Source organism: Henckelia pumila, chromosome 3, assembly GCF_033568475.1.
Source record: "Henckelia pumila isolate YLH828 chromosome 3, ASM3356847v2, whole genome shotgun sequence".
In the NCBI taxonomy this organism is placed as follows: domain Eukaryota; kingdom Viridiplantae; phylum Streptophyta; class Magnoliopsida; order Lamiales; family Gesneriaceae; genus Henckelia; species Henckelia pumila.
Genome location: NC_133122.1, coordinates 51,850,924 through 51,861,870, shown reverse-complemented (window position 1 = coordinate 51,861,870; position 10,947 = coordinate 51,850,924). Strand labels below are relative to the sequence as shown.

The 10,947-nt window shown below is 36.1% G+C and overlaps 2 protein-coding genes across 5 annotated transcripts; one reads left to right on the top strand and one right to left on the bottom strand.

Annotated features, from left to right (window-relative positions):
• Positions 1–301: 301 nt before the first annotated feature.
• LOC140886669 (uncharacterized) lies at positions 302–1,113 on the bottom strand. The gene is made up of 5 exons (XM_073293387.1): positions 1,009–1,113; positions 857–928; positions 735–778; positions 581–644; positions 302–413 (listed from the first exon to the last, which is right to left on the bottom strand). The coding sequence occupies exons 1-5, from the start codon at positions 1,089–1,091 to the stop codon at positions 365–367; spliced, it is 312 nt and encodes a 103-aa protein (XP_073149488.1). The 5' UTR covers positions 1,092–1,113; the 3' UTR covers positions 302–364.
• Positions 1,114–4,462: 3,349 nt separating this feature from the next.
• On the top strand, positions 4,463–9,796 carry LOC140887984 (amino acid permease 4-like). 4 transcript variants are annotated; one of them, XM_073295640.1, is made up of 13 exons: positions 4,463–4,590; positions 4,747–4,864; positions 4,995–5,085; positions 5,177–5,410; positions 5,489–5,582; positions 5,677–5,866; positions 5,966–6,030; positions 6,111–6,233; positions 6,644–7,159; positions 7,745–7,882; positions 8,025–8,115; positions 8,932–9,422; positions 9,522–9,796. In XM_073295640.1, exons 3-7 carry the CDS (start codon positions 4,995–4,997, stop codon positions 5,999–6,001), a joined length of 645 nt encoding a protein of 214 aa, XP_073151741.1. In that variant the 5' UTR covers positions 4,463–4,590; positions 4,747–4,864; the 3' UTR covers positions 6,002–6,030; positions 6,111–6,233; positions 6,644–7,159; positions 7,745–7,882; positions 8,025–8,115; positions 8,932–9,422; positions 9,522–9,796. The 4 variants fall into 4 exon arrangements, with proteins under 4 accessions (XP_073151741.1, XP_073151743.1, XP_073151742.1 ...); XM_073295642.1 differs by having other exon boundaries at positions 7,724–7,882; XM_073295641.1 differs by having other exon boundaries at positions 6,121–6,233; positions 6,644–7,882.
• Positions 9,797–10,947: the final 1,151 nt, after the last annotated feature.

The window sequence follows — 10,947 nt, the reverse complement described above, 5'->3', positions numbered from 1 at the left end:
TAAATAATTTAATTTTTTAATAAAGACGCATTCAATCATAATCATCGTGTTATAATGCCAAAAAAAAAAAAATTATTTATGATGTGTCCGAATTGATAGAATAGATTGATTGATCAAACTGAGTTTGATTCCCGTTATACTTTGTAGATTGAGCATTACGTATAATGCTTACATGTTGGGGTTTAACCGACTAACTTATTTGTAACGGATGCTGGAAAGCGGAAAAACGAAAATATGACTAGACGAAATTTTGAAAGTATTTGATGATAGAGTATTGACCAAAATATTATATATAAAGTTGCTAAACTAGAAAATTTCATATTTACTAGATAAAAATTGAAAGAAGGCTCCACAAACTGTCTTCTTAATTATTCTTCTTTTCCAAATTTTTCTCATTCTGGCTCCCAAATTTTCTAAAACACGATAAGGGAAAACAAATAAATAATAAGTGCGTGTCGGATTTTGCTATATACTAAATCAGAAAAAAAAAAAAAAAAATCCGCAACAGTGCTTGGTTTTCAAGGATAATTAAAAACAAAAAACAAAACAAAGGATTTAAAACATCACCTTATGTGCGTACCTTGTGAATTTTGTGAATTTATAATTATATTTGACTAAGATGTCATGAAACCAGCTACCAATAACTGTAACAAGTAAAATTTGCAAACTAACAAATTAAACCATAAATAAAATAATATAAAGAGAAAAGATTAATGGGAAGAAATTCAGGTTACCACGAGGACGATGAATCTCTTCCTCCTTGTCAGTGTCACCGCTTCTAAAAATTCACACACATCAATTAATCAATCAACAAATAACAAATATATAATTCTCCTAAAAAAATAAAATAGAATACCTAGATTCCATCCTCTTTTCTTTTGGCTTAAATATCGTCGGCATCGTTATTGGCTTATCATAATCAGAATCCCTAAGAAGAATAATAAACATAAGAATGTATATAATATAATCAACCGATCGATTCGATTGAATTGATTAATTCATACATACCAAAGAATTGTTGTTGACGGAATCGGAAAAGGAGATGCGAAGACACACATATCAGAATGCCGCAGCAATATTAGACATCTCATTCTGGGTCTCCTTGTATTTCTCGACTCTTCTGACATATATATTTATTTACTCTGCATGGGATGGAATACGATGGACATATTTATAATAATTTCTTTTATAGAATTTCACTTCCCTTCTTATTAATATTATCTATACTTTCAAAAAATATATAATTATCTAAATAATATCTCGTCCTAGGCTCCCAAAATAATTGGGACTTTTTGGGTCACAAAACCATAAGCTACCAATTCAATTACAAAAGTCATGGAGATATGATTTGTATAGATATATTTATTATTTGAGATGACTAAGATAATAATATAATAGGGGCAAATGTTTATAATTTTTTGTCTATTAAAAATGTAAAACTAGGTATTTAATTTTGAAAATAAAACAATTTGAAGACAGTAAAAAATAAAAATAAAAATATTTTCGGAGACGAACGAAGCTCAGATTCAGATATCATGAGTCTCATCTCTCTCGCGCCTTTTCTTACTTCACTCTCCGGTCCCCAACTTTCTTCAACCGCCGCCGCTTCTCAGCTCGGAAATCTCCATCGCAAAACCCTCTCCCATACTCTTCTCCTGCTCTTCATGGAATCGTACTTATTTTCGATCGACTTCTTTACTGAATTGGATAAGACCGAAATTGTTGCTTTTATCTGACTGATGTTGGAATCTTGCAGCTGCTCGGGTTGCACTCACGAGTACAAACTCCATGCATTCTCGGCGAGGCATCTGACTTCTTCAACAACATGGGTGTCGCAGATTTCACGTACATTCGAGAGTCGTATTGCATATACTGAATATTCCATCGGTTCGTTCTATTTATGCACTAGCATCCAATTTTCAACTTTATGAAGTTATCTTTGTGAATCGTTAGTGGGGATGGAGATGTCGGGCAAAACTTGCGGTTCGTGGTACATCATGAGCAAAACCTTTTATTGGCCTTTACGAAGAGGGCACTCATAATGTAGTAGATATTATTCCTGAATGCAAAGGTCTCAAGTCCACAAATTTTTATTAATTAATGTTAAGAAATCAATCTGAAATTTAATAATCAAGAATTCACCATGCAGACGAACAATAATCCCAATGAACAAATAAAACCAATGCATACAGATCAAACCCAAACACTCACGCGAAAGCAATAACAACGCAATTATTTACGTGGTTCGGCAAAGACTTTGCCTACGTCCACGGAAGAGCAACACAACACTTTTATTAATCACCAACAGAACAAACTCAAGCTCAAGAACAGAGCTTATTACAAAGATGGACAACGAAAAACTCTCAAGCTAGATACAGACTCAATTCAAGCGTTACAGCCTTGAATTCTTCCCGTCACAATCTTCGCTTGTTTCTCTCCTCCGAAATCTCTCTTTTCTTCTCTCAATATATTCTGAAGAATTTGATTTTCTGTTATGTTCGTTGCGGCCAGCTTCCATCTGCTTATATAGAGAATTACACCGATTTTCATCTTGGGCTTTAGGTCAACAGTAACTTATGGCCCAATTATAAAGTCAACATGGTCCAACCCGATAAGACTTCATTCATCCACAGTACTCGAGCAATTTATCTGCCTGAACTCATCTGAAGACTCATCTGACCATCACATCGATCTGATCCCAGTATTCGATTCTGACCATGAACTCATCTGATCACCGAGCTCATCTGATCTGTAATATTCGATCCGATCTCTTCTCTATTCTTATTCAATCTGATAGAAGCATACTTCAACAATCTCCACCTTGATTCTTTCAGGTTGAATGCTGCTCTCCATCCCAGCCTCTGAGTCTAATTTCCAATCACCGCATTAACTAAGTCCAAACATTTCTTGAACTTAGCATACTACAGTGACTTCGTCATAGCATCTGCAGGGTTTTCTTCTGATGCTATCTTCACAAGGATCACATCTCCTTTTTCAATAATATCTCTGACGAAATGCATCTTCACATCTATGTGTTTCGATCGTTCATGATAGACTTGGTGTTTCGTCAAGTGTATTGCACTTTGGTTATCACAGTGCACCATAACTTAATCTTGTTTTACACCCAACTCCGCTATCATTCCTTTTAACCACAATCCTTCCTTTATGGCCTTGGTAACAGCTATGAATTCTGCCTCAGTGGTAGAAAGAGCAACCACTGACTGTAAATTTGACTTCCAGGTGATCGCTGTGCCGTAAAAGGTGAACACATATCCAGTCAATGACTTTCTCGTGTCTAAGTTCCCAGCAAAATCTGAGTCCACATATCCAACTACCGGATCAATCCCATCTTGCTGTTTCTCAAACTTCAGCCCCAACCCAGTTGTGTTTATGAGATATCGGAGAATCCACTTCAGAGCTTCCCAATGATATGTTCCTGGATTAGCCATAAATCTTGACACTACACTGATTGCGTATGCCAGATCGGGCCTATTACACACCATTCCATATATGAGACTCCCCACTCCACTAGCATATGGAATACCAGCCATCTTCATCTTGTCTTCCTCACTTTCAGGTGACTGATTCGCAGATAGCTTCAAATGCTGTCCCAGAGGGGTCAAGACAAATTTTGCTTGATTCATGTTATACTGCAGAACAGCCTTCTTCAAATAGTTCTTCTGACTCAGATGAATCTCCTGTTTTTCCTGTTTCTCACTATGTCCATGCCCAAAATTCTTTTCGCTTCACCCAAATCTTTCATCTCAAACTCTGAGTTGAGCTGTTGTTTCAAGGATGATATCTCTGTCCTACTCTTACTTGCAATCAATATATCATCAACGTAAATCAGTAGGTACAAGATAACCTGCCCATCATCCTTCTTCATATAGACACATCTATCATATTGGCTTCTCACAAAACCAATACCAATCATGAACTCATCAAACCTCCTATTCCACTGCCTCGGACTCTGATTTAGCCCATACAATGATTTCCTCAGTAAGCAGACCTTGTTCTGGGTTTTATGATGTATGAAGCTCTTTGGTTGTTCCATATAAATGGTTTCTTCCAGGTCACCGTGTAGAAACGCAGTTTTGACATCCATCTGCTCAAGCTCCAAGTCGAGCTGGTTCACCAGTGATAACATAATCCGGATGGAACAATGTTTGACCACTCACTACAAGAAAATATGGAAACAACAACATAGATATAACAGCGTTTTGATCGTGAAAGCATTGTTAAATGATGTTTTTTGACCTTTCACAATGCTTTTTCTTAAAAGCGTTGTCTATAAGCGCTATTTTCACCTCAACGACAACACTATTAATAAAGAGTTGTTAATTCGTGTTGTAATAAATGTTTACGACAACGCTTATTATAAGGGGTTGTAGATGAGCGTGTTTTTGAGAGAGAGATATATAATAGATACATACACCGCTTAAAAAAAAAAAGAAACACATAATCGGGATCTTCTCTCTCCTTCCCAAAGGCCATTCTCACGATACTTTTTTCCCCAAACCCTAGCAGCCTCTCCATGCCATCGATTCGCCGCCCTAGCCGCCGAAAAGCTACCAGTTGAAGCTAGAAAAGGTAAGAGCTCGTACTTGGCTTCAATTTTATTCCAATATATCTAGGAATCTCGGGCCAAAGATCAAACCGTCACGCCTAGCTTGTTTGCAATTGGAGCTGCGCTAGTTCTTGTTCTTTACGACTTTGATCTATTTCTTTTCATTCTTGGTTTTCCAGCTTCGCTCAATCGATCGTCTCTCCTCTTTGCTCAATCGATCGTCTTCATTACTCCGTGTTGCTCTGTCTGAAATTAGCCGTCAGAAAGCTACCCATTTGATAGTTGGTTCGACGCTGGGTAAGATTGTTCATTTGCCTCGAGCTCTTGTAGATTCTCTTTAGATGAAATCTGATTTCTGCTAATCCTTTAACGTTTTTCATATTGTACATTGTGTTTCCTGAAATGTGAATGCTATTTTCAACCTTAGATGTATTTTAACTTCAGCATCCAAGTTTTTACTCCCGATGCTTTTTTCTGTTCCAAGTGTTACGACGACGATGGTCGCCTCAAAAGAACTGGTATAGTTTCTTATATTCTCAGCCAATTTTTCTTTCATGTAAAGTTATGTTCTTGATTGAATGGTTTTCTTTTTTCCTCTGCTGTGAATAGGTACTCTCTGGACTGCAAGTGCTCATATAATAACAGCTGTGATTGGGTCTGGTGTTTTGTCCTTGGCTTGGGCCACAGCTCAACTGGGGTGGATTGCTGGGCCAACTGTCTTGTTCTTGTTCTCTTTTGTCACCTATTACACCTCTTGTCTTCTGGAAACATGTTATCGCACCGGCGACCCGGACAACGGGAAGAGGAACTACACTTACATGGATGCTGTCTTAGCCAATTTGGGTATGTTTTTCTTGATACAGGAAGCTTGTAGTTTTGTATTCATGTGAAGTAATTCTGAAGATTTTCTTGGAATTTCAGGTGGGTTCCAGGTTAAAGTTTGTGGGGCGATTCAGTATTTGAATCTTTTTGGAGTTGCCATTGGTTACACCATTGCATCATCTATAAGCATGATGTAAGAATCAAACTACTTTTTACACAGATTTTTCTTTTAATCTGTATGAGAATTAGTGTTCTAATCTGTATGAGAAAATTTACTAATGGAACAGGGCAATTCAGAAGTCCAATTGCTTCCACTCGAAAGGAGACGACAGCCCTTGCAGAATTTCCAGCAATCCTTATATGATTGCATTTGGTGTGATAGAGATAATTTTCTCACATATCCCAGATTTCGATCAGATTTGGTGGCTCTCCATTGTTGCTGCAATCATGTCCTTTACTTATTCCACAAAGTTGCAGGTGACTTTAATTTTCCACACCCCTATTGGATTTTAGAATTAATTAATACTATTTCATAAAGAAGTATATTTTTTGATCTATACTGAAATTTCGAAACAGAAAATGGTAAAATTCGAGGAAGTCTCACCGGAGTAAGCATCGGAACAGTCACCGAAACTCAAAAGGTTTGTTTTTTAACCTTAGAAATAAACAATACAAGTAAAGGACCAAAAACTAAAACAAAAGAATTATTATTATGATAAAGCTATATCCAGAATCCATGGATGCGTTGGGATTACTTAAAATTCGGGTTCGTCGAGGTATCGATCTTGCTGTGCGAGACACTGTTAAGAGCGACCCCTATGTCGTAATCACCTCCGGTACTCAGGTTTGTTCATTATTAATTCCCCATATATATGACAATATATAAATATATATATATATATATATATATATATTATGTTCTCCATTGTTTTCTTGTGCACGTACTATGAATAAAACAGAGTAGGAAAGTATGGATTTACATGAAGTTTTCGCAATACAAGCTTTTCACAAGTTTGTGAAGAAGTCATTGCTAGCCTAATTGTAACTAGCTCATTCACCTTGCTACTAGCATTCTCGATGAGGATTTGTTCCCATTTGATATATGTTAATTCCATAAGAAATATTTTGAGTAAAATAAATAATATATGTAATATATAAATTTAAATAATTAAACAAAAAAAGACATGTATTTACCTGTATTCTATCAAATTCATATGACCTAATTATGCATGCATTCGCAAAAAACTGTTGCAGAAAGTGAAGACAAGCGTTGTTAAGGACAATTGCAATCCTGTGTGGAATGAAGATCTAACCATTTTCATCAAGGATCTAAGTGTTCACATCGTCTAGTAAGTTACTACGATCCCAATAAATTCATATTTTTTGCTTCACACAATTTTTGCTTCCCCCTTGGCTAAAGGTATGAGTCAACTGTCAACCTCGTTACTTTATTGGCTTGAAAATATGCACGATCATATATTAGTTGAGTGATACACTAGTTGTTTGATTTTCCTTGATATGGAACAATTTTATTGAGGTCTGACAATTTTATTGGAAATATGCGCGTGCATATTTTAGTTTAGAATTTGGCTTCAATATCACCCAGAAGATGTTGCTTCAGCTCAATGACACTGGTAGCACATATTAAATGGCTCTCGGTTTTATCTCTAATGTTCTTGTTTTTACTGTATAGGTTGATAAGCTAAAGGTACTATCAAAATATCTTGTTAGCTCAGCCTCAAAAGCTGAAAGGCGTATTTCAGACAGCAGGTTTGTAGTTGTTCCCAGCTAGTGGTCCGAATGACTTAGAAATTTTTTTTTTCAAATTTCTGATATGTTTTTCTCTCTAATTTAACAGCGACTTGTTTATATATTTTTATAAAGAGTAGCTTCATGGCTATGCTGATAAAATTTTTATACCTTTCATCTCAGATTGAAATGTTACTTTCTCAAGGAGTTTAGTGTGTTTTATATTCTATTTATTGTGCATGAAGAACATAGAAAGAAGAAGCCATAAAATTTTGTGTAACCAAAACCAGTGAAGTTAGTCTACTCAAGAAGGTCCTTTTTTACAACTATTACTACTAATGATGGGAAACCAGTGCACTTGTCACTCCGAAATAGTCATCTGGCTTACAAGAATTCTGGTCATTTTCCATTTGTCAACAATTTTTAGAATATTTTTGCTTTTTGTTGCTGCCTTGTTGCTTTTTCTCTCGTTAAACATGTTATATCGATCTTCCTCGTAGCTGCTTTTCTCAACAGTAATGAAACCAGGAAAACAAGTTTCTAGGAAGTTTGAGCGATTATGATTTATGATGTTTTATGGCTAAGCTCTGAATGTGTGCTTGGAAGATGTTATGAATCAACAATTGGTGACTCGAGTTCGAAAACCAACGTGGAATCGACATGAAATAGGAGAGTAGCCAAAGCTATACATCACTAAAAATTGGAGGCAAAATGAATGACTTGGATTCATCGTCGTTGTCCGATGTAAGTTTCCCACTTCATTCCTGAATTTACATTATAAGTTATTGACGAGCATTGCGTTTCAGACACTTTATCGTGCAGATTTCTTCTACTGTATTTTTTTCACTTTTCTTCCCTTGTTCTCTCTGTTTCCCCTCTCCTACAGCTTGAGCAGAAACAGAAGTATGCATCATGGAAAGCGTCAGATATAAGGAAGGCTATAAAAGAATGGAGGAAGTCTCTGCTAGGCCCGAGAGGTAACTCCCAAGACTTTTGATGTGTAATATTTTGTTTCTAAGTTTGTGCTTTAGTACTTCTGCTAATTACCAAACTTAGAAACTTAGAGCCGTTAGTGGATTCCCAGGCTAGGTCAAAAGTATAAACATATTGCAGTGCTAGGGCCCGAGGGCTGTGATGTTTTGTTGCTGAATTTATTGGTTTCGTTGATTTAGAAGATGACTTTTCTGTGATGTTTATCTATCTTTTTTTGGTAATTTAAAAGTTTTAATTGATGTTTCAAGCTTGTGATGTAATTTTCTTGGTTTGTTTCCCCCCCCCCTAAAACTTAGTTGGACTTATATTCTCAGTAGATCTACTTTTTTAGTTGCATAAATAGTTTCATATATGGTTTTAAGATCAAAATTTGAGTTTTCTGCACTGAATATTCTATATATAAGTGGTTGATCGGTTCTGCTGTTGAATTTCATACTTTATCCAATGGTTTAGGCTCGTAGCATTCGATTCAGCTCCATATATATAAATTCTTTGATAAAAGTGAAACTTGTATTTCGTTCCTCTAAGAAACATGCAGACAGATCTACTGTATTTCTCTCATGAGAAATCTCTGCCTTATTTTGAATCAGAAGTAGATATGTTTTGATGTGTTTCATATGATTTTGCATTCTGTATGGATTAGGAGATTAAATAAAAGGTTTGGTGCAACGATTTACCATTTTGAGGGTGTGAGAGACCTTTGGCCCCTCAAGATTTTAGAATATCAAAATTTTCACCTCAAAGTGACTTATATACAGTAGCATTGCCTCTAATTTTATGCTATTTCCCGAATTTTGCAGCTTGGGGATGCTATCCTGCCATATAAGGAAGACTTTTTTGTTGTCCGATTGCAGTTCATGCAAGCAATACTATCTTGAAATCATTGGACTTGCAATCAATGCCACTACCATTTATGTAGCAGGTGAGTATTATTATCTTCAAGACCAAGACCTTTCTTCTGTTTTTTAACTCAAGAAATACTTAAGGAGCTATCTATTAACTTTGTTTCATATCATCCATCAACAAGATTTTACCTGGTTTCATTTAATTATTCATACCATCAGCATGTCCAATATGATTCTTGAGTGCGTGTTGAATCACGTGATTAATTTGAAGAACAAAGAAGTGAAATTATTTCTACATAACATTAATTTTACAGAGGATAATTTCCCTAGAGACTTTAATACTATTTTCTGTGTTGTTTTAATCCCATATGCCATGTCGTGATGGAAATCCAATGAAGGAAACAGTCACTAAATCTTGCTGCCCGGAAAAACATCTCCTTCTTCAGGTGCTTTATTTAACCTGAAAATTGTGTCTCGATTGCTGGTAATTTTGCACTCAACATTCTTATGTTTCTTTTTCATATTTGGTTTCTGATCCTTTTCAGATTGTCGTGGATGTACCTGAAAACATAGATGATAAAGATATCATATTAGATAATGAGCTCTTTGAGAGCAGACACTCGTTCTTGAGAGTTGGTCTGATCGCCGACTCCAGTTTGAGGCAGAAAGCATAGCGCACATGGCCGAGATGAACATGAAGAATTCGATTATTTGTTATATTTGAATGATTTTTGATATATTTGAATGATTTATAATATTGAAATATTGTATATTAAATCTTTTCAAAAGTTTTGAATATTGAGTGATTTATAATATTGAAAATTTGTGAATTAAATTTTAATTTTTTTTTTGTTTTTTATTTGAGAAAAGACAACGCTTTTTAAATGTTGTCGTAGGTGGTTTAAGCGCTGTCCTTGCAAAACACAACGCTTTTAAAAACGTTGTGAAAAAGCGTTGTCGTAGACAGTGTTGTGAAAGACCGCGCTCAAAGACAACGCATAAAAAGCGTTGTCGTTGCTAAAAAAGACAACGCGAAAAAAGCGTTGTCGTTGCTAAAAAAGACAACGCGAAAAAAGCGTTGTCTTTTTCAAATATGACAACGCTTTTTATGCGTTGTCTTTGCTCAAAACGACAACGCTTTTTTCGCGTTGTCTTTGACCGCGGTCTTTCACAACACTGGCTACGACAACGCTTTTTTGTGACTATAATAACGCGGAAAAAGCGTTGTCGTTTGCCGTTTTTCTTGTAGTGACTGGAAAATAGACCTCATTAAAATCTATACCTTCTACCTGACCAAAACCCTTTGCAAACAATCTTGCTTTATACTTGATCTGATCTGCACCAGGATTTCCTTCCTTCTGCTTATAGATCCACTTGCATCCCAATGTCTTTTGATGCTTCGGTCTGTCTACTAGCTTCCAGGTTTGATTCTTCTCAAGTGAGTTCATCTCTTCATTCATTGCTTCAATCCAATTATTTTTCCGTTTACTCACCATAGCTTCATCATATGTATTCGGCTCTGAATACTCCACCTCCTCAGCTACTGTAAGTGCATACCAAGCCAGATCAGCTTCACCAAACCTCTTAGGAGCTCTGATCTCCCTTCTGGTTCTGTCTGCCTTGCAAGATTATAAGTAATTAAATCCTCTGTTGGATCACTCACTGTCACATCCTCATCTTGCATCTCTTCTGACACTTTATCTGGCACAGAAGACTCCACCTCAATCGGTAGTTAATGAGCCATATGATGAAGATCAGGGAACTGGTCAGCTGAGATATGTTCAGGTTAGTGATTTTATTGGTATATAATGGCCTCCCTCTCATCGACGCAAATATGGGTTTCATTTCCAAACTAAATCCAAGTTAAAAATTCAACGAGGCCAGAAAAAAATAGTAATAAAAAACTAATTAAGTGATGTATGCATGGTTGCTGTTATCTTTTCACCATGTGGTCGATTTCCTCCTTTAGCT

Excerpts from the sequence above, each read along its gene's own strand:
- LOC140886669 (XM_073293387.1), bottom strand. The coding sequence starts at position 1,091 with ATGAGATGTCTAATATTGCTGCGGCATTCTGATATGTGTGTCTTCGCA. Across the intron at positions 645-734 it reads AGAGATTCATCGTCCTCGTG|TTATTGGTAGCTGGTTTCAT; the intron begins GTAACCTGAATT and ends TACTTGTTACAG. Across the intron at positions 414-580 it reads AAATTCACAAAATTCACAAG|AAAATTTGGGAGCCAGAATG; the intron begins GTACGCACATAA and ends ATCGTGTTTTAG.
- LOC140887984 (XM_073295641.1), top strand. The coding sequence starts at position 4,995 with ATGTATTTTAACTTCAGCATCCAAGTTTTTACTCCCGATGCTTTTTTC. Across the intron at positions 5,411-5,488 it reads TGCTGTCTTAGCCAATTTGG|GTGGGTTCCAGGTTAAAGTT; the intron begins GTATGTTTTTCT and ends TTGGAATTTCAG. Across the intron at positions 5,583-5,676 it reads GCATCATCTATAAGCATGAT|GGCAATTCAGAAGTCCAATT; the intron begins GTAAGAATCAAA and ends CTAATGGAACAG.